General features: G+C 46.3%; 1 protein-coding gene across 3 annotated transcripts in view; it reads right to left on the bottom strand.

Annotated features, from left to right (window-relative positions):
* Nucleotides 1–23393, bottom strand: part of KCTD1 (potassium channel tetramerization domain containing 1) — a 158192-nt gene that overhangs the window by 74028 nt on the left and 60771 nt on the right. The window contains exon 1 of one of the 3 annotated variants that reach the window (XM_064481530.1): nt 8560–9091. The exons of 1 other annotated variant lie outside the window; for it this stretch is intronic. Coding sequence is in view for 1 of the 2 variants with exons in the window: in XM_031439029.2 (XP_031294889.2) it covers nt 6405–8207 (1803 nt within the window). In the remaining variant the exon portion in view is untranslated. Of the gene's footprint in view, nt 1–6404; nt 8537–8559; nt 9092–23393 lie in introns of those variants that run through there. One more of the 3 variants, XM_031439029.2, reaches the window with a different exon arrangement.

Below are 23393 nucleotides of genomic sequence, written 5' to 3'. Positions count from 1 at the left end.
CAACAGCCCCTGACCCCCAGTTCCCTCCCTCCACTCCTGCCTGGACTCGGTCCAATCGTCCACTCGCTGACCCAGAACAGTGAGGAAGTCAGGATGGTGAGCATAAGTTCCTTAAAAACGACACAGCAAAAACCACAGCAGGTTTAGGTATCAGAACTAATCCAAGCCCAAAGGGGACCCCATGCTATAAACAATAGTTCCCTTTGTCTCGTGTTAAGAGAGGAAGGATGGGGATTGAGTGGAGAGACCCTGGACTGAACCGGGGACGTTAACCTGGACTGGGGACCCAGAGTGAAACTAGAAACTGAGAATTACAAGCGTCCAAACTAGTCTTGACATTTGGTAACCGAATTACTCACAAAGGAAGCAACATTTATCTCTGACATCCTTCAGCATTCCTTTCCGAATTCCTCTCCTTTTCTCCCAGAAGCCTACAACCTAATGCTCTCTTAAATCTGTCAGCCCTTTGCAGGTAACACAAGCTTGCCTCCTTCCTCACAGACCAGGCCAAAATGCCCATCTGCTGAGGTTCACTGCCAGGTGATCAGCGGAAAGCGGAAAGCAGCAATTCGGGGTGTGAAAGAGTCTACGTGCTCCCAGGAAAGGCTTGCATTACAGAGATGACTTCCAAATGTCTACATTCGGGTGGAGATGGGGCTGAGGGGGCATGAGGCCAAGAATAGCTGGTGACTAGGGAAGTGCTGAGGGGCTCCAGCGTGTGTCCCATGCTCCCCTCCAGGTCCCATAAATGGACTTGACGTAGGAGACCCTCACCACCCTCCCCTGCTCCTTCACACCTTTGGGACTTCCCTGTGCCATCACCCCCCCGGCCCCCCACAGTATTAAAAACAACCAAACTCACTGCCTGGAGAGCCAGCAGGAGCTGAACTGTTTCCAATTGCTAAACACAAATCACAAATCTCAGAAAAAGGAAGTTCCCACCAGGGTTTGCAAAGCAGCCCGAGAGGGAACTGCTGTGGTGAAAACTCCAATTAAAGCTCAGACGCTCTGGCCTTATGATTCTATCAGGTGTTTCCTACTTCCATTAGTTTTGAAAATTCTGTTACCCAAGACTGGGACAAAATTCAGGATATGATATGAATAACCTTAAAAAAAACAAAACAAAAACCAGTCAGTAAGGAAAGCTTGCTGTCAGATAGAAATGCATCTATTTTAGGGAAAAAGAAAAGGTTCCATCAGACTGTCAAAGTATAAGCTGAAAGGAAGAAAATCTAACTGTAAAGAAGGTGCTGGACAGAAAGACACAGAGGATTCCTGAAAACCTGAAACACGTCTAATGAGGCTGGGCCTCCTGCCGTCCGCGGGGATGACACACCGTGGTCCGTGGTCTAGTTTACAGCCGTGGCGTTCAGTGATCCCACCTCCCGCCCAGGTTTCATCTCAGCCCTTAGCCGTTGCTGCAGCGAGATATCTCAAAGGGCTTAAACGCCCATTTACTTCTAGGCCATCTAGAAGGTCTTTCTCTGTTATAAAGACTTGATACCATTCAGAGACTGTCCTCTCCCAAAAGGAGACAAAGAGAAACTTGTTCAAATCTGAAAACCCAAAGGGCCTAAAACTTTACAAGACCGTCTATTTCCCCGGGATAGTCACACATCAAGAGAAGAATCACTTCAGCTGTGAAGCCCACTGAGTTGCCCGCCCTCTGCAAACCCCCCCTGAGGGCAAAATCCTGCTCCTCCTGGCAGCGCTCAGCAGGTGGCAAGGGGTTCAAGTGACAAGAGCTGAGCTGAATGCAGCATCTTTAGAACACCTCTAGAGTTAAATAAAAATGGTGATCAGCGCAATGTTTCAAATCCTAAAGCTACGTCTTCTTTCACTTTCGTTTATCAAGGTCAATCAATCTCCCTTCTTGGACCAATTAATTCCGCTACCCCACCCCAATCTAGGTCCTCCAAAGAAGGCTTGTAAAAGTCATCCTGATTGGTATAATACAGTGAATGATCAATCGAGAGAAGTAAAACAGGTCCTAGAAAGAAAAGTTCTAGGTGACTAGTCTATGTTTGATCCTAAGGTTTTCAACCCAGCAACTCCTACATCAATTTTGCTTTCAAAAGGGCAGTTAAGATTCCAAAAGATAACTTGACGTTGAACTTTTTATTAAATCGCTAAAGTGGAGATTTGGCCTAAGTCAAGGTGAAAACCTATGAGGTCTCACATACAACCAGCAGTTCCGGCAGAAGGAAGGGCTCATCTTACTTGTAATCTACCCACAATGACAAGAGGGTGGCCTTTTAGGTGACGTTTGCTAGGGGAGCCAGATTTTAAATCAGGGTGACCCAAAGATTTACATTTTAGATGAATGGCTTCTACTTTCTCCCTTAGCAGCAAACACTTCTTTTTCTATTCCCCAGATCAGATCTGATAGAGTGAGCTGATATATACGTGGGTTCATACCAATTTAAAGCCATACACCTGAGTGCTCAATGCACTATTAACATGCAAGAGTAAAATTAGATTTTCTCCCCAAGTGACTGTTGCAAAACATTGAGTGCATCCCCTTTCAACTTTATTTTAGTCTCATTTTAATATTTAATGAGGTCAAAATCTTGCCAATGAGACTACCTGCCAAGTGGAAAATGGATTAATTTATAAAGATTCCTGGTACCCAAGCCAAAATAGTAGGTGCTCAGTAATTGTTCCCTGAATGAAGGAAAAAAGTTCTAGACTTATGTTAATGCCATTTAGTTTCTTCACCAATTTAAACTTTCCATTAAGAGAGCAAACATTCCTGCAGCAGAAAAAAGAATGTAGCCACAAAGTAATATTAAAAATCAGGCAATTGTATGTGATGAGCTACTTCTGGAAAAAAAAGAGGAAAATATCCACTGTAAACAAGGCTGTTGATCCTAATCGCTCCAGATAACCTACCATTGAGATAGTTGTTAAACACACTCACCTGTCGTGTTTACAGAGGTTTGATTCCATCTTTAAGGGAAAAAAAAAAAAAAAAAAAAGAGGATCCCTCCCGCCTAGTCTCCAAATTCAAAATGAGACTTCGACAATTATTTCAACGGTACATAGAACGCACGTTTTTTCTAGAAAGTAGCTACAATGAATATTCCTTCTCCCTTCCCGCATGACAGCACTTGAATGAAGACTGGTTTCCCAGTGCATCTGGCTTCTTCAAAGGCAAGGTCATGATCCACTGGGTGCGCCCCACAGGGAAGGTGCCCTAATTTTCAGCTTGGAGACTCTAAGGACAGGCCCCTAGTGAAGTCAACAAGACAGAAACCCTGGACCTGCACCACCAACCCCAGGATCTTTCCACTAATAGATCTCCTACTTACAGAATTCCTTAAAAGGATTTCTGGCAATAATCTGGGTTAGGGTCAAGTAAATCCACCCAGAGACACCTTTGTCACAAGCTGACGAATGCTTCTCAGAGTGTTTTAGGAAGCTGATTTTCACATTTTTGTTTTGTGCCAGGAGAGGGGCACAGTCTGTAAAAACTTTAGCAACAAAACTAGTGATATTTAGAATCTAAACTCCTACAAGTATCCTGTCTTCTGTAAATGATAAAGACTAGAGTTACAAATCTGTATCATCCCATCTAGACTGAAGTCCTGTTGTCTGAGGCAGGAAAATGCTGCCTTTTCACGCAAAGAGAACAGCTGTGGGTTAAGACTGCTAAACCTTTAAATAGGCACCATGGAACCTCCACCTGGGAGCTAGGAAGTTGTACCAGTGACTGGCTCGTCTTATATCACAACAGCCTTGTTGGGGGAAAAGGGAACTAAAACTACTGCATATTTTGAACACAGACATTCAAGAGAATCAAAGAATGAACCAGTTAAGGTAACCATCATAGCCACCAGCACCGTCCCCCTCTCCCACAAAAATAATTAAAGCCAGGCACTTCACATGAGTGAAAAAACAAAAATCACACGTTCCATAATCTTTGTTAATCCTTGGGTGCATTCATTTTTCAACTAGTCCCTTAAGTGATACACTTATTAACGCCCTCAAGAAGTAAAAAGAGTAAATGCATCTACAGTAACAGGCTCTTCATTTTTTGAGAAACCTGCTATGTTAGAAAAGACTCAAGCATCACGGTGTGACTGTGTTATCAAGAAGCCTAGAATAACACGGTCCTTAGTGGAATTCAGTGTGACTCCACTTGATAAGGTCTCGTCAGTATTAAGTTTAGACAGGCTGTGTTTATAATTAAGTAATAATGACTGAAGCTTGAAGTACACGAGGCACTTCCTGGGGATTAACGACCAGCCAGGGGAGTTGCCGACCTAAAGCAATGCCTCCGGCCAGTAACCCCGGCCAGTCATTAATCCCCAGGAAATGCCCTGAACCCCAACACTGATTTTAATAAATACAGAAGGAAAAAGTTTAATATCAGCTTTGTACTTAAACTAAACATCTGTTTCATACTTAGAATGCTCAGATTTCATAAAGTGAGTTCTACAGGAGTTACTAAAGAATTCCCTCAAACTTCTTAATACTGATAAAAAAATTTTTTTACTGTAACATTAGGGAAAGCAAAGAGAACTTTTCCTAGTGTTTTAACTGTAAAGGACTTAGCTAAGATACTGTTTGAGAGGCATCATGGTAACATAACCAAACTATGGACACTCAGATCTATATTTAACTTGGGAGCTACTTGACAATAACTCAAGAATAAAAGAATCAGTATTAAGGTTTATAGAAATGTTTTATCTCACTCAAAATAAAAGACTGACAGAATGATTGCAATCCTTGGAACAAAATAAAACCAACTAAACACTGCTTCGCCAGCCTCCCATCTTTGGTGGATCTTAAGTCATGATTCTATATGCCACTGGTGTCAAGAAACCAGCAGACAGATGCCGGGGGACAAACTATTTCATTATTATTCCAAGCAGATAGGTACTTTAATAAACTCTTTTAGGCTTTTAACTCTTAATTAATCAGGTGCTACTCTAAACCAGGACATTTTATGAACTTCTACTTTATCAGGAGAATGTGAACATTAATTTTTGCGCTTTCAAAAAAAAAGAGCTAACCCAAATTCTCCAAAGAGGAGAAATTCTTCTCTCCATACTTCACACTCCCTAAAACCACCTCCCGGTCTGTCAGAAACTATTGCTCACACTCCAAGTACAGAAAGACCCGGATCCTCTGGATCTTGTATATGCACAGCCCCTTTCTCCGTTGGCCTTGAGGCTGGTAAACGTTTGAAAGGGTCAATCTGTCCAGAGTGGGAATTTCCACTTCGGAAAAAGCACATAAGTACCTGACATCTGTTCCTTGAAGGGCCTGCACACCCACCTCCCCACTTAGAGTTGGAATTCCTACTTCTGCCTGATGGCAGGGAGGGCAAAGTTTTAAAACCTCCAGTGTCTATTCCTGCCTGAAGAATAGGGCATAGTCTCCAAAGACCTCTGGTTTCTGGCTCCAACAGCAGAGTATCCAAAAGATGAATCTAATTTTGATGACATGAATATATTCCCCTAGCAGAAAGAATAAGACAAAAAGCATCCAGTGGAACCTCCAATCTCGACCTAGAATTTGGTACTGCTTAGAATTAAATAACTATAGTATTAAAACAGTTTCCTTGTCTCTAATGAGGCTACTGAGGCCCAGAGAGGTGAACCCATTTGCCCAAAGTGGCTCAGCATCCAGGCTGGCACTCTTACTTTGGTGTTCTTTCCACTCTGCCGTGCTGTTTATCTTAACCATCTAACTTCCCTCCTCTTATTTGCTCCCTAGCTGATGAGCTCCAAGGCGCTAGGGAAGGACAGTAAAATGTTTCAGTGCCTACAGTGCTGGGAGCCTGGCTGGTAATGCAGGTTCTGCCTTTCCATAACTTTAACAAGTGACTTTTACTTTATGGAAAATGCGTCCCAAACGTCACTTTAAATTCAACTACATCTTACAGTTTAAAGTGGTACTCAACTGTCAGTCTCTCCAGAACCCGCCCCCTTACAGGAAATGGGATTGGCATGTTTTCTTTTTAATAATTTATAACTGTTTTTCTACCTTCATAAATTAGGCTGAATATGTAATAGAGTATTTTAGTGGTTACTTTACTCAAATATATTTTAAGTAACTGCTTCACTTACATGCACAGCGTTCCTCACTCTGCCTGATAAACTCAGGCATTCAGTGGAAGAGGGGCTGTGAGGGTCGAGCTGACCCTTTTGTTCTGGGAACTTTGAAGTTTTCAGCGCAGCAGTCATTGTTAGAACCTAGCCCTCTCACAGCTTTTAGGTTAGGTGGAAACTTTCCTGAAAAGCATCAAGAGTTAAGCTTCTAAGGGTGAAATGAAATCCGATTCAGTATATTTGCGACTTTGAAAAACTTCCCCCCAACCCGGACCTGCGTTAGCACAAGTTAGTCTCCAAGTGGTACCAGAGAAACATTTCATGCATAGAGTTTGGTTTGGTTACCTGGGTGGGGGAAACAATAGCAGGTGAAACTATTGTGGGAGAATTGGTGCTTCTGTGCCCATTGGCTTCTGGAAGAAGAGGCAGGGGGTCGTGTTTCACGGAAACCACCACCACCGCATCCACAGGCTCCGAGGGGCGGATACAAAGTCTTTTGGGGGAAGAGGGGCCGCAGATTTCCCCCGACCCGAACACGGACTCGTACAGGGAGCGCTTGGGCGCAGCCTCGGATTTCACGTCGGGCCCGACCTGGCTGTCTCTGGGGAGAATATAGGTGTTCCCCAGCGAGGGCGGCTGGGGGCGGTGGTGGTGGGAGGGATGGGTGGGGGGGTGGTGGGAGTGGTGGCGAGCCGCCCCGTTTAGAGCCTCGGCGTAGCAGCTCTGCGGGGCGGGAGAGCCCAGTTTGGTGCCGATGCCCGCGATGCTGTTGAGCGTGGCGATGGAGACGGCGCCGATGCAGTGGTTGGTGTAGGTCTTGGAGAGTTTGGCCGCCTTGGAGAGCATCTGCATCCTGGTGCCCAGCAAGTTCTTGCCGATGGCTTTGTTCTCATACCAGGTCACATCGCCCTCGCTGCAGTGGTCCCGGGGCCTCTGGAAGAACGCCTTGCAGAGGGGGTTGCGCTTCGACAGGTACTTGACGAAGCTGGCGTACGGGCAGAACTCGGTGCCCGTCTCGTACATGCGGGGCAAGTTCTCCTCGTCGCTGTTCTCGGCGCGTTTCTTGCTCCACGACGACGAGCGCGACTTGTGGTAGGGCCCGAGGGACTTAAAGTAGACGAACTTGCGACCGTCCTCGTCCATGGCTAGCCCGAAGGAGTCCTCCTCCAGCTCGCGCTGGTTCTCGCGGCCGCGCGTGCAGAAGTACATGCACGTCTCGAACCAGACCTTGTTGAGCAGCCCGAAGGGCGTGTTGGTGCTGAAGACGCTGGAGGTGTAGAGCTTGCGCAGGTCGGCGCGCGTGATGGCTTGCTTTTGCACCACGGGCCCGGCGCCCTGCTCCTCGAGCTTGCGGATGACCGCGGCCAGCGTCAGGTTGGCGCTGCGCAGCTCGGGGTCCTTGGTGAGGTCGAGCGTGCGGCAGTACGGGGGCTCGTTGAGGTAGCGGTTGAGGGAGCTGCGGATGCTGATGAGCGACGACTTGCTATAGAGCTGGCCGCTCTTGGAGCGGGCCTCGGCGTAGAAGGAGCGCAGCACGCGGCACAGCGCCCCCTTGTCCATGGTCTCGAAGTCCGGGCTCTGCGCCTTCTCGCTCAGGTACTCCCGGAAGATGCGCACGGCGTAGCGGGTGGCCAGCCGGGTGTTCTCGCTCAGCCGAGCCCGCTCGGGGCGCTGCAGCACGTCGGGGTCCAGCTCCGCGCCGTCCCCGGGCGGCCCGCCGCGGGCCCGGGGCGCCAGCAGTCGCGGCGGTGCCTCGGGCTCCAGCGCGGCGCTCTGGTCCATATTGATCATATGGACCGGCTCGGGCTCCAGCTCCTCCCCGGCCGAGTCCTCGGGCTCCAGGGGCTCGTCCCAGTCCAGCCCCATCTCTTCCTCCTCCTCTTCCTCCTCCTCCTCCTCCAGCCCCCCACCTCCGTCCTCCTCCTCCTCGTCCCCCGTTATCTGCACCTCTTGGATCTCGTCCTCCTCCTCCTCTTCCTCCTCCTCCTCGCCCGCGCTGCAGTAGTGCGGGCGGCCGTGGCGGCGACCGCGGCCCCCAGCACCGCGCTCGCCCTCGCCCCGCTCCCCATTGTTCTCGGCGGCGGCGGCGGCGCTGGCGCTGCCGCCCGCGCTGGTGTTACAGTCCCCGCTGCCAGGCATTCTCGCCATATTGCCGTCTCTCTGCCAGTCCTCAGGCAGGGCGCATGCGCTATATTGGACCGCAGCGCTGAGAGCTTTTGTGTTTAATGACCTTCAGCTACCGGGAGGCAAAGCCGGGCTCTTAAAGGAGCCGCGCTCCAATTGTCAGTTCGGAGCGCTGCTCCGGAGGGGCAGCGGCGCGCAGGGGATAGAGGGGTAGGGAGGCGGGGGTAAGTTAGATCGGGAGAGCTTAAGGACCGAGGCTGGATGGACCCTCTTCCTCCTCCACCCCTCTCCCCACTCCGAAGAAAACTTTGAAGGGGGGAAAAAAAAAAGAAAGGGGAGGGAGAGCTGTCGGTAGGGTGAAACACTCCCAACTTACCCTCTGGCAGAGTGGCGCGCGGGCCCGGGCGGGAGAGAGGGAGGGCCGGCGGGAGGGCGGGGCGGTCTCGCTTCTCTAAGTAATGCCCGAGGAGCAGTGCCCCTTCCACCGCCCCTTCATTGCCCCCCGAAGCCGGGGGTTCGGGGAGGCGGCTGCGCCGGGCGGGCCGCGGATGCTGCTTCGAGAAGCCGGTGTCTGGGGCTGCCCGGAGCGGAGCGGAGCAGGCAGGTTAATGAGCAGGGTGGAGGAGGCACGACGAGGCCCCGCACCCTCTCTGCGCCCGCGGCCAGGGCGCAGCGGGCGAGGCTTGGGAGCGGGATGGGGCTGGCGGCGGCGGCGACTCCCCCACCTACTTGCTGGGGGCGAGGCGCGGGGGCCTGGGGCCAGCCGCAAGGCTCCCAGCTCCCTTTCCGACTCTTGCAAAGTAGCGAAACACGCCCCACGTCAGCCTCATCCCTTTCGACTTTTCCAACAGCCACTTTTAAGCTGTCATTAAAGACCTGGGGCGCTCCCCGTAGGTCTGGGGCAAGTCCGCGCCGGTCCAGCCAGCCTGGGGAAGGAGCAAGGAAGAAACACTGGGAGGGGCGGGTGGGAGGGGAGACGCGGCGAGAGGCACTCGGGACCCTAGGGACCCCTCCCCACCCGCCCAGGCCACCGCCCTCCTGCCTCCGAGTAAACTGACACAACTCCCTCCGGCGAGGCGCTCCACTTGGTTGGCGCTAGAGTTATGTGGGTCCCTAAGACCCGTCGGGCGGACGGGACAAGAAAGTGAACTTGGGTCTCGGCCGCCCCCGCCGCCGCCACAATTCCGGCAGTTCGGATCCTGAGCGCTCTCTCGTTCCAAGTTTGCCAACCGCCATTCGTTCGCCCTCAGGGCTGCGCTGCCTTCGGCGCGCGGGGGCGGGCACCTCCGAAACTGGAAAGGCGGCCAAAGAGCTCGCCGGGTCCCGCTTTCCCATCGGAGACACTGTCCCACTTCCAGCTATACGCCCGCCCCCGGCGCGCCCAGGCTCCCGGCACGTCCTCGCGTCACCGCCCCCAGGTCTCCTGGCCCAGGGGCAGCGCCCCCAGAGCCGCAGGAGACCTCAGCTGATTTATTTGGAGGCACAATCCCAGCCACCTCCGGAGCTCGCACTGCATTCTAACTTTCTCCTCCTCGGGCAGCCCGAGTGTCCCCCTGGCGCGCCAGCCAACTCCAAATCCCAGGGACGAGGGGAACCCGCGGAGTCAGGTACCAGCAAAGCGCCCCTGGCCCTGGCTGGCCCAACTGTGAGGCAGCCTCGCCAGCTCCTCGAATGGGTCCTCGGATTGGTCTCCGAGTCCGAATTCTCAGCATTTCGGCAGTGAGAATCTTGTCAAATGTCCTTCCTCTCCCATTCCCTCCCTGGGCCTTCTGTCTTTGCTATTAGGGCAGTTTATAATTTTGCACATCAAAAGTAACTCATCTGCCAATTTGTAATTAAAAGAAAAAAGGAAGGAAGACTAGGTCTCTGGGCTGTGTGGACGTCTAAGTGGGAGTTGACAGTGTCTCTTCCAGCTATCAGTTCTCGCCCTCCAAGTGGCTCCTCGGCCCCGGACGCCGAAGAGCTTCGGGGAAACGGCGCCAGGTGTGAACAAGTTAGAGCAAGTCCCTGCCTCGCGGGCCCCTCCTGCTCCGCCGGGAAACACGCACACGCACACGCACACGCACACGCACACGCTCTCATCCGCCCTGCCCTCCGAAAAGAACCGTCTCAGGAGGCAAGGAATTTGGAGGTGGCACTCCTCGGAAATAGTCCCAGAGATGCGCTCGGCTTTGTTCAAAATGCATTGCCCCCCGGAAATGTGTAGAAAGGAACCCAGGGCAGTAGGCAGCTAAATTAGTTGTATACGCGGACCCGCGCACACGACCTGACACACACCAGTTGCACCGACTACTTCCGGAGGGCTGGCCCTTTGTTCTAGGATGCTCCTAGGATTTCGGGCCGCCAGAAGGCTCCGGCGGGGAATTTCAGCGGTGCTGAGAATTCAGATGGGCGCCCGGCAAGTTACCTGCCAGGGGCTGCTCCCCAGCGGCCCTCACCGTGAACGCGGTGAACCGACGGGCCGCGTTGGCCCCGGACTGTGCTCCCGGCTGGGCCTGGGTACTCGTGCCCACGCTCCGGTCCAAAAACGGACCCGCCCCCCAGGGCTCCCCACTTCTGCGGGCGGCGAGGGTCCCCCGGATTCCCCCTCCTTGGCTCCCCTCCCTGCTGGGCGAGCTGCTTTGAATTGCTCGCAATTTGCCGAAGGCGGTGTGCTGGGTTGGACGCTCCGGGAAACAAAGCAACCAAAAACAGCTCCCAGTTGACGTCAACTTATTTCCAGAAAAGAAAATAGTTCTGTGCTCCCAGGACAAAATCCCCCCCAGGGCAGGTCTCTACTGGCAAAAGCCAGGCGGCGGGGTGGAGAATAGCAGAACCAAAAAACCCCAAGCACAAATAACTTTTTAACGGACTTGGAAAAACAGCAGCTTCAGATGCTGCCTGGATAGTTTGCAAACAACGGGCAGGACCCCGGCTAACATTAGAAATGAAAAAACGCACCTTAGAAAGTACGCCTCGGCCTGATTATTGGGCGACTGTGAATCAGCTTCGTGGCACCAGCTCCTGAAACGCTACCAGAATTCTTTGTCCATAATGATACTTCATCAAATACTGGAAAAGACCTCTTCAGGTTAGTACCCACAGCATTTCCCAGGAAGAACACCCAGAAAAACCAAGCAGTTATAAACCTGTCCCCACCTCGCCCCCCAACCCCCATAAATGTTGCTTAATTTTTAAAACCCAATAACACAGAATTACAGCTGAGTTCATAAAGGAGTTCAATTCCAGCTTTAATAAATGATTCCTTAAAAACATCCTGTGGTTCCACACACTCAATTCCAAATTGAGGGAATCAAAAAAGCTTTCTTACTATTTTGGTAGAGAGGCAATATTGGTTATCTTCTGCCTATCAGCCCAGCCCTGATTTCACCACTTTGATTTTGCCCTTTCATGATGTCCATCTAGCTAGCTCACCACTTGAAACTGACAGCTGCCCCTCAATCCTTCCTAAGGACAGTTATTTCCTGTGCGGAATAGCTTCTGCACGTATAAAACACACAGCTTCTTTATATAAAAACGATTCCAGTACTGTACAGAACATTTACTGCAATTATTTAACTGTCAGAACTCTTTACTATAAGCTATCCTAAGAGGTTTACAACTTCAACAAGATGCGCCACATTTTTGTCTCTTTCATTATCATTACAAAGTACCATCTATATATTTGTGCTTCTCCACTTCTTAGATTAGTTGAAAGTAGTGGCATGGTTATTTTGGAAGGAAAAACTCCAAATGTTCCCTCCTCATTTTATAGCCCACTTACTTACTCCCAACCGGTTCACACTGTAAGAAAGATTACTTCATAAACAAACATATTCAGCTCTTCCTTCTCTTTGCTTGAAGTCTTCTGACCTCATCTGTTATATAATTGATGTAGTTGCTTTTTATCTGTTTCTTCTCCTAAACCTATATACCTTTGTAGTTTATGCTGGTGCCTGGGACACAGAGAACGCTCCAGTTGTTTACCTTCAGTGAATGAATGAACAGGATCTGTGTTTAGTTAACCCCTATATTTAGGAAGAAACATTTTGGAGAAAAATTTGAAATACCATGGATCTGAATTTCTATATTAAAAATCAGGACAAAAAATAACTACAAGGCAACATTACTATTTGCAATAATGTTTACAAGTCAAAATGAATGTAATCACCGCTTTGGTTTAACATTTCCCTGCCATTAATTCACTCTCCAGTGGAACACATTATAGGAAGTAACTGCAGGAGTGAGGGACAGGAACTGGAGGGGTCTAAGTATTAAGGGAAGGGAGTTGGGGAGGATGTAAATGGATAAATTTAAGAAATGTTGTGGACTTTTGGGGGGCAAGGGCCAGAAAAAGCATTTAGTTCTTCATCTAAGACACTTTTTAGTTCATCACTATTTTGAGTTCATCACTTTTAAGTCATGCTTTCCTGATCTGATTACTAAAAGATTCACAAAGTACTTTGGAGGTTAAATATGAATTCAAATTGAAGCTATTTTGACTTTGTTTCAGAGTTTTACTACTAAATTCTGTTGAATTTAACTGAAGATCATCTTGAGTCCTGTTTTTTGGAACTCAGATGAAAACGGAATCCATGTAATCTAACTCTACGAGGTGGAAGAAAAGAAAACTCTGTAGGAACAGAAACTGCATCTTATTTATTACTGCATCTGTGGTTCATTTCTAATACTGTTCCTTAGCATATCTTAACAGAGTGGCTGGGACATAGTAGACACTCAATGCGCATACAAAGATGCATGTGTAGGGAGAAAGCTAACCGCCACAAAAGGTCACTGAGCAGAGTGGTTTAAAAATTGCATCTTTGGGTTTGAATCCTAATTTGACCTTACTGGCCACCTTTATTATTTTATTATCTGGATGATAATATTAATAGCCCCTACCACATAAGATTATAGTGAGAATTAAATGGGTTAATATGAGTAAAGAACATGATACAGTGTCTGGTACATCAGTAAACATTCAACTGTTAGCTCTTAGTTATTAAGGCTCTAATATTTTCCAGCCTTGATTATAATAGGAAAATCAAGGCCAGAGAGGCTCACGAAGGTTAAGCCACTTGTCCAAGGTCTCCTGGGCCTCCGTAGGGCAGAAAAGTGTGGCTTTGTACCCCATGCTTAAGCAGCTTGTCACATTCAGCTTCTAGGAACCAAAAAATGAAAAAAATAACAATCAAGATCTTCAAGGGAACAGTTTCCTACCATTAAAACACTTCTGCGTGTTATTTGATTGGGAGTCTTGGAAAGCCAGAGTAGAAGTAAGCCAAGGCCTTGGACTGTGAGCACAGCAGAAAAAGCCCAGGGAAGTGTCACCTTTATCACTTGGCACCTAAAACACTGGCACTGTTTTCCTGGGCAGTATAGACCCATTTGTGTCTTAGAAGAAATGACAATGAAGAGGCAAAAGGAATGCCCATACACCCAACCACATCAGTTAGGGGTTTTCTATTGAAACCCTGGGCTGGCCTGCATAAATCTCCCGGGGCAAAGAGTGCTTTACCTGTTTTTATCTTTGATGTTTTGTTAAAAAACAAGTCAGAGTGAATTTACCACAGTGATTGGCAGGTGTAGAATTTTTAGTTTCTAATTGCCACCTGGTAACTATAATTCTTGATCTTTCCACCTAATAATCATCTACCAGTTTCTTAGCCTGTTTTTAAAACAGGTAATGTACGAGGGAAGTGTAGCTTTCCATAAGAAAATCGTGGGGTTTTTTATAGAGCTTAAGAGTGTGCTATTTCTCTTTGGTATAATGTTCTGAAAATGAAACTCCTCTTGGCTAATAAAGAAATCAAATGTAAAGGCTGTCAAAGTTAAATCAAACATAAAATTAGTAATGATAGTCATTTCTTTATCTTCTAGTCATATATATTTTATAGGATTAAAATGGATGTTAGTCCTATTATTAAATAGCATTTATTTCAATGCCGTTACAATACTAATTATGGTGGAAAAGGAGATAAAGATATGTGTTAATGTCATGTAACTAAATGCATATTATTTTAAATAATGGAAGAGCTATTTACAATTGTCTCAGAACACAAAATATTCCTGAAACTACTTGCTACATGTCAAAAAAAAAATAGCCTATTAAATTAGTAAAGCAAAACAAAGCAAACAACAAAAAAGTGAAACACCACCTTATCGCCAAATGTTGGTCTGAAAATGTTATTCTGATATATTTTTATGTCAATATCAATTAAGATAACCTTTTAAGAAAGCAAGTAGGCAACCTCTCAAAAGCCAAGCCACAAAAATGTTTCTGACCCAGAAATCGCTTCTAGCATTCATCTTCTTAAGAAATATCTAATTTTATTGTGTTTAGGTAAAGTTTGGCTTATTGCATCTGGACCACCTGGACAAATGAGATTTGCCGTATACATTGTAAAAGTGTGCTCTAGAACTACATTTCATAATGTCTTGGACACTGATCTTTGTTCACAAACATTTAGAGAGTAAGTATGTATTGAATGAAAGAAGGAGACAATCGATTAGGGTAGAATCACGTCTTCTCATGTTCTATAGCAATGTCAAGCACCCTTCGACAAATACCCGTAATGATGTTGGAGATAAAGTATATCAACCAAAAAAAGGGCAAGTGAGATCATTTTAAAGCCCATATTGCAATATCTTCACGAGTCTGAGAAAGTTTAAGGACCAGATTTTGAAGCTCTAGATATCAGAAATTAGTATCTAGGTATGTCCTGGCAATTCACAGGATGTGCTGAGGAGTGGGTATGTACCTGCCCCCTGGCTGTTTCTAAATGAACTAAAAAAAGGGAGAAAAAAAAAAAATCCCCTTTTAAATACCCAGAAGCACTAACCCACATTTTGAACTAATTGACTTACTTTTTCTTAGGAAAGCTTAATTTAACTGATAGGGGCACATGGGTTTATCTGAATATTTAAAGAAGCCCTGGGATGGGTTTGTTCTATTTCTTTAATTTGATGCTGGAGATCCAGGCTTTGCACCTGATGGAAGAGAAGATGCCTGAGAGAGGGGCGGGCAAGCAGGAAACACTGCGACCTAACCCCCCTATTTTGGGTTCTAAGTTTGCAGAGCCAGGGCAGGGCAGATACCAGTGCAGAACTCATCCTTCCTCACGTTACTCTTCTTACAGACTGCGCTTAGACTAGGATACCCCAGAGGTCACACGTTGTCTCCACTCCAAATAAAAACAGACTCCCCTGACGGTGACGGCATCTGTTTGTTTTACTATCTTTTCCCTCTTTATGGCTCCTTCCCTGAAAGTAAAAAAAAAAAAAAAAAAAACCAACAACAACAGCAAAGCAAGACACACTGTAGTTTATCATTCTCCCTAATTATAAAAGCAATAGGTCCTCACGGGGGAAGATTCAAAGAGTATGGAATCCAGAGAAATATATGTGCACCATATTCTGTTCTTGTTAACATTTAGAGAGTGCTTGCTATGCGTCTGTTTTTTTTTTTTTTTTTTTTATATTAACACTTTCAAGTCGTTCTCATGAATGTAGGTGAGGATTGTTCCTAACTGCCAGATGAGTGGAAACCCAGAGAGCTTGAACAGCTTGCCCGACATCACAGAGCTAACGAGGGCCGGACTCGAGCACACGCTCTCTCTTAATCCACCAGAACGGGTCCTTCAGTTGTATTTTCCACTGCCTGGGAAAAAAACCACTCTTTACATTCGAGTGTATTTCCATGAATTTGATCTCATGTGGTTTACTGTTTAAGGACTACATATTTCAAAATCTGTTATTCAAAATATGCAATCGGTGGATTTCTGGCAAACTCTGCCAAGCACACTGTAAGAGGCAGGAGGAGCAGAAAATTCTCTTCAGGGACACGACTGGCCTGACTCCAGGGAGGGGTGAACCTTTGGCAGGTCCATGTGGTCAAGAGTTTTCCTTCTGTCCTTCTTATGTCCATGTCCAGAAAAACATGTTAACCTATTCTTTATCCAGCTCTGGAAGTTGAGTTGGACCATCAGAGCTTGAGGATGAACCTCATTTCAGATCTTTTTTTTTTTTTTTTTTTTTTTTGCCATCCATTTGGTAATACACACAGAATATAGCTTTCAATGATCCCTGAAAAGCCCAGAAAAGGCTTTGCTCTGGCTCTTGGGCCCAGTCCTGTGGCACTGTGGGCATTGTAAGGCTGTGTGTGCATTAGCACCGTGCTTTAATGGCTCAAGCTCACTACTAATTTAGCTTTCCTAGAACTATTGGCTTTTGACTTTAAAGCCTCAAGCAGTTCATGAAACTTAGAATGCATCAGAATCAACCAGTATCAACTTCTTTTAAATAAAGATTCTTGGGTGCCAACTCCAGGGATTCTGATTCATAGGTCCAGGGGGTAAAGCCCAAGAATACACATTTTTAACATTTTTAGCAAGCAATGAAGTAATTTCCTCTCTATAGCAATGCTTACTAAATCATTTTGGGGCCATGATTTCATATGAACATTATGAAACCTCTTCCTCAGAGCTTGCTCATTCACAACCAATTCTGCCTCTGATTTAGCGGGGTGGGGCTGGGGGCCACTGGCATTCTCAATATGCTGTCACGTGGTCTCCAGCACCGTTCGAGTGCTTTCCCTCCCCTGGTCAACAGTCTTCAGGGCTCCTTTCTACTTTAGTTTCAAGTCCAAATGCCCCATAATCTTGCCCCAGTCTAATTTCACAGCGTTCTTCCTTACGTCTCCCTAGGGTGAGTCCAGCCCTCTGTGGGCACGTCTCCAGAGAGAACAACCCTGGAAGGGGAGCAGACATGGCTGGAAGCCCCCAGGACGTGGCTCCTCAAACCTGAGTGTGCAACCGGATCCCCTGGAGGGCTTCTCAAAACAGAGGGCTGGACCCACCCGCAGTGTGTCTGACGCAGCAGGTGGAGGCTGGAGCCCGGGAAGGTGCAAGCTCCCAGGTGATGTGGATGCTGCTGGTTCCTGGACCCCACTTTGAGAACCGCCAGCCTAGAAGAAGGTAGAGAAACGTATCCAAAGGGAAGAATCTGCACAGGAAAGGAGGAAAGATGGGGTTGGAGGCTGAGGGCGTGGAGCCTGGTGAGCCTCCCTGAGTTAACTCAGCAGGACCAGGGGAAGGGAATCTTGGCTGTGACTCCTATGACTATGATGGGAGGAACAGTGGGAGGCTTGAACCAACCCTAACTACCAGCTTCCTTTTGGACAGGAAACTCTTCCTCTCCTTCCCTCTGCTGATCTAAATTGTCCGGATTCTTTACAGCCCAGCCCCAAATCCTACTTCCCCATGAAGCCTTCTCCCACCACTGCTGCCCAAAGCAGACTGTCTCTCCTTTTGCTTGTCCTCAGGCCCTTTGGTCAGTGCCGCCCACGGGGGGTGGGCTCTGCCCATTGGTTGCTGGTTGCAAGGTCTCAGAGTTGTGCTTGGCTTTTCTTCCTTCTACTCTCACTCCTTGGGTTTTCTTCTCTTTGGGAGGTTTCACAAGGTGGGGGATTATCAACACTGGCTACACCTTAGAGTCACCAGGGGCAGCTTTTAAAAAGTAACAGCCCCATTGAAGAACCTGAGGGAGACATGTCAGCCCTCACCCAGCACCCTCCTCACGAGAAACAGAACAAATATGGCAACATTTTAAAAAAGTGTTTAACTTTGGTCACGTGGGTGTTCATTCTCTCTACATTTGTATATGCTCAACAGTTTCCCAGTGAACATTTTCCCCACCCTGCCCCCTGACTCATTAAAATAAAAACTCCTGCAGCCAGGTCTGAGACCCTCAGAGCCCCTTGTACACTCTCCGGTTTTCTATCTTCAAATTACTTCTTTTTCTCCTTCCACAGACCTCTCCTAGACTGCAGTGGTTTTCGCCATCAAGCGCATGTTAGAATCATCTGGAAAACCTGCAGAAAGACTGATGCCTAGATTCTTCTTCTAAAGAGTATCTGATTGACTTGGTCTGGGGAGGGGCTTGGGTGTAAGGAGTTTCCAAAGCTTTCCAGATGATTCAAATGCGCAGCTAAGATTGAGACCCACTGGCCTAGATTGGGAGACCCATTCACATGTGTCCACTCGGGGGCCTTTAATATGAAGTCTTGGGATTCCCAGTGGTCTTCTGGCGGTCTGCGAACTCGTGGAAATTGTATGCCAAATGTTCTCTATATGTACATCTGTGTGTTTTCCTAGAACATTTGCTGCTTTCAGCAGAATCTAAAGGGGTTTATGATTCAAAATAGTGGAGAAATAAGCACAAGCATCCTGTATTGCTAGAAGGATAAACTGGTACCGTGTTTCTCAAGGACACTTTGGCAGGGGCTATCCACACACAACATGCACATCCCTTTCAACCCAGCAATTCATTTCTAGGAATCTAGGCTGCACACAAAGAAAAACGTACAAGGATGTTCTTGAGGCATTGTTTGTAATAAAGACTCATCAGATACCATTTAACTCTAGAGATGGATGGTGAATAAATACATTTATGTCTCATCTATTCAGCAGAATACTAGCTGTAGATACAAAGAATACCATAGATTTGTAGGTACGGAGCAGAATGCTCTCCAAGGCATTTTATTAAATGAGTAAATATCAATGTAAAGTATGAGTTCGCTTGTTGAAAAAACTGAACCAAAATGATATATGCACATTTTACAAATGTACCTGAACCAAAATCAAAATGACGATCTTCTTACCACCCCCACTGTCCATTCTAAATTTATCAGTTTTAGAGCCTGGCATAATTCATTTTGCTTAGCAGAGTTACTGGCACATAGAAGATATTCAATAGATACCAGTTGCATGAATTTTTTTCAGTTATTTTTGTTTGTTTGTTACATGCATTATAATTGTGAATTTACTTGTCTGCATCGCCCATTAGTCCGTGAGTTCCCTGCAGTGCATCTTTGTATAAGGAGGGGCTGTGAGGTGGATGTTAGACTGAGCACGGACTCAGGGCCAGACAGCCTGCTTTAGATCATGGCTGTGTCACTTCCTAGCTGTTTAACCTTGAAGTCACTCTTTCAGTCTCACTGCAATGAACTTTACCCACATCCACAGGCTGGGCTGTAGCTCACTGCATCACATATGTGGACCATCAACGCCCATTCACGTCCTGGGACCTTGTCCATGCAGCTCCCCTCTGCCCAGGACGCCTTTCCCTCTTACATACTTGACCCGCTTCCACTTCTCTGTACTTAATCTGACCCAGCTCATGTCTTAAAGGCTTTCACGAAGCCATCGCTGATCTTTGTCCTATGCTAATTCTTCTGTATTTTTTATTGTAATTTTACTGTCTCCATAGAGAGGCTCCAGCGTGCCTGTAAGTGCATGTGTGTTTTTTTTAAGAACAATTGTACAGGGTCATGGAACATACAATATTTATTCAAAGCAAGCCAAAGGGAAACCTCACCAAACATCAGAAGGAAAAAGAGATACTTGTACCTGTATCCTAGAATGATTTGATCATGAGAGTCAGGTCTTCTAAAAAGTTAGACCAACTTGTCTTGAAAGAGTAGCTATTTGGGGAGTAGATGACAGGAGAGGAGGTGAGGAATTCATTACTATTGGTATGATCCTTTGAAGATGAAGACAGCCAGGTGAGGGTGCTAAGTATCGGATTACTATGTAATTAGGGATCAGATCTGTTCCAGATCATTTGCATCTCTGGCAGAGTCTCACTTAATCTTTGCAAACAATTGAATTCTTTCATTCATAACCTTTCCCTTCATATGAACATGGTTCCAAGGGGACCCATCAGAGGGCTTGGAGATCATCCACTGAGTCCGGTTGCCTCTATAGATTATGTTATGGAAATGAAATCTTTACCTCCCATTCTGTTTTAAAAAACACGAGGAAGCAAGGCTCTTTTTTTCATATGGAGCAAGACTTTCCAGAATATACTCTGGACCTCAGGTCACTGAGAAGTAGAGAAAACCCATCCAGAATGTCCGAAGGTGCATTAAAGAGTTTGTCATGCCCATCTGCAAGAAACAAACATGGATGCCTTTTCCTGGTGACTTTCATTTTGTGGAGCGTGGTTTGAGTCTTCTGAGTCCCAACTTACTTTTTTTGAATAAATTAGACTATCTTTAATTTGCTGCTTGATGCTTGTGTGGGGGTGAGCATGCTTTGTTTCCAGAACTTCTTCCCTGTGGGATGTTGCAGTGTTCGTGCCAATTTTTTTTTCCCCCCCACAAGACGGAAGAGTCAGGTTTAGTACTGAGGATTAACTCAGCAGTGGTCGCTAAACTCTTTGAAATCATTACATGAAAGGCAAAATTAGATCTGCATTAAGTACACATGTCATTGCTGTTTTTGTTATTATTGTGGGAACTGACCATTCAGAATATTTTTTTACTGAATAATTTTCTCTCTGGATTTCTGACATCTTAAGTTCTGTTGAGGAAAGATACGTTTCTTTCACAAGTACTCTTTGTATTTAGTACTGCAAATAGCTTTGGATCTTAGTAGAGTCTGAACCCTTTCCCTGTGGGATACAGTCCATCTCTTTCTTCATTTCCTTCCCAGTGCCTAACATAAACCCAAGCACATAGTAGGGACCTGCAGCCGCGGGTTGAACTGAGTTGAATCGAATGGCTTGCCGTTTTGAAATGTGATCCAGTAGCTGTAACTAAATACTGTTTCCTCTTCCACTAAGTCAACTCAGAATTTTGGCATTTTAAACCATGTTTCTTCCTGAAATTCCAATTTTCAAGGCTTCCTGCTCTGCCCCGGGACCCCAGCACTGTGTCTGCGGGCTGGGTAGGGAAGTAGGAAGCTGGATGCCATCAGGACAGCCCAGGCTCCTGCCCTGTGTTTTCCCTGGCTGCACATCCTACTGCATCAGGTCCACACCTGTACAGCAGAGGCACCTGACCAGTTCCACCACGCTCCTTCTGGCTGTCCTAAAACAAACCAACAAAAGCTTGCCACTCTGGGTGCGCTGCCAGACTCTGGGTTGGTTAACAATTCACTGAGAAAGACGGCTCTGAAATTGTTCCTGCCTACAGAGCGTGAGGGTGGGGATATATAGAGATTTCCAACTTGACGAAGCCTGAATTTACATTTTGGGGAGGGAGCTTGTTCCCGGAGCATCTGCAGGAACATTCTACTTGGAGCAGCCTGTGTGCCATGAGGCTGGCACTTGGAGGTTCAACTTGACTCTGCAGGCTCTGTGGTCTGATCCCAAAGGCACAGCCCACACAACTGGCATTTCCCCTGTGGGCTTGGAGAATCTTAGACAATAATCCCCAAGCTCTGTTTTGGAAGCAAGATCTTGAAGGGGAGATGATGGGGTTGTGAGGAAGCCATCTGTTCCTTTCCACCCAGAAGTCTGTGCCCCTATGTCCTCCGGCTGGTCAGGCATCAGCTTTGAGGTTAATGCCACAAAAGGCTGCTTCCTGAGACACGAGAACAAGGGATGGCTTTCCCTGCTGCAGGAGGCTCGCTGGGAACCAGAGAAGAAGGGAGCTGACTCTGAGGGTCTCCTGCAAACCTCTCTCTCCCAGTAGAGTTCAAATGCTGATGTATTCCACAAAATATTTTTAAAGAGCTGTATCCAAACATTAATGTCTCTCGAATTGGATGGTTTCTGCTCATCTCTATGTAAAGATAAGACATTTCCAGGCATTTCCCATTGTTTCAAGAAATGTGAAACAAATTCTAACGTTGAAATTGGCAAATTATTTACATACAAATTATATAACTACCACCCTGGAATCTATTTGCAAACTGAGCATGTTTTCTTGAGAGTCAGGGGGTAGAGTTAGGGGTGATGAGAGGGAACTTCTGTTCTTCTAGAGAACAATCTAGTAAAATCTCCTTTTAAAATGCCACCATATCAGGCGAAATAGGGGAAGGGGATTAGGAGGTACATACTTCCAGTTATAAAAGAAATAAGTCTTGGGAGGTAGTATACAGCATGAGGAATATAGTCAGTAGTGTGGTAATAACTCGGTATGGTGGCAGGTGGTAACCAGACTTCTCATGATGATCATTTCATAATATAGGACAATGCTGGGTCACTATGTTGTACACCAGAAACTAATATAATAGTGTATGTCAATTAAAACTTTTAAAAAATCCATAGCAAATAGGAAGTGAAGACGATGATTGAGATTTCTAATCTATGCAAAACAGTTGTCTCTGTGTCTGACCCCATGGAAGAAAAGCAACCATGAAATGATATATTTTCAGAAAAATACTGTTTATGAAATCAAAATCAAGATAACCAAGGCCTTACTTTCTTAAACATTTGTAGGATTTTAAGTTAGGACGTTTGGGTCCTTTACTTCTCTGGCCGTTTGAAAATTCATTCTCTACCTGTCTCCTCTCTACTTAATTAGGCATGATTCACAGATTCCACAGGTGATGTTAAATGAAACCCCAAGTACAGCAAAAGTAATGTAAATGGAATTATCCAGGGGAAAAGGGTGAAGGAGTTAACAATACAAATGGACCAGCTCATGAATTTTTAAATGATTTTTTTCTCCTTCAACCTTAAAAAAAAAAGGGAGGTAGGTGGGATGTAAAGGCAGTCCATTTATATAACCGTTGCATCTAGAACCATTACACTGTAGGACAATACAAGTAAAAAACAGAGTAATTAACAGGATCCATTGAGAGCTTAATCAAGGCCAACACCGGGTTTGCTCCCTGTTAATTTATAACTAATTTCTGCTACCCATACACTTTCGAGGCTGAACGCAATTGATTGGAAGCTGAATCCTGAAAGCCCTGAGAGCTGCTTTTGCTAAATGGACCTTTGTTGGTACTGTTGAAGGAACCAAAAAACCAAAAATACATCTGCATTCCTAATGGGTCTTCCTTGTCAAGTAAGCAATGTTATTTTTTCTTTTCTTTCTTTCTTTCTTTTTTTTAAATGACATAAAAATTTGCTTTGGGTTGCGGGGAGGGAGAGGAATTACTGTTGAGCATTTAACAAAGGCAATCAGCCTGTAACTGATCCCACCTCCACTGAATAAGCAGCATTTTATCATAGGGACCAGACCAGAGGAGCCGAGGCACCTTTAATGGTATGTAATTGACCTTTGCAGGATGCGTTAAGGGTTTACAAAGCACTTTCATATGTTTTATCTCATCTAAACGTCACAACAGAGTGAAGGCGTGCTATTGTTAGTCTCACTTGGCACAGAAGAAGGCCGAGGCAGAGAGCTTTTAAACAGTGTGCCCTGAAATGACTCTACCCAGGTATTAAGATGCAGTGAACCCTGTCCTTCGATCCCAAATCCTGTATTCCTTCACT

Source organism: Camelus dromedarius, chromosome 32 (assembly GCF_036321535.1).
Source record: "Camelus dromedarius isolate mCamDro1 chromosome 32, mCamDro1.pat, whole genome shotgun sequence".
Taxonomy (NCBI): domain Eukaryota; kingdom Metazoa; phylum Chordata; class Mammalia; order Artiodactyla; family Camelidae; genus Camelus; species Camelus dromedarius.
Note: the sequence above shows the minus strand (reverse complement) of the source record. Positions and strands in the feature narration are given on the sequence as shown.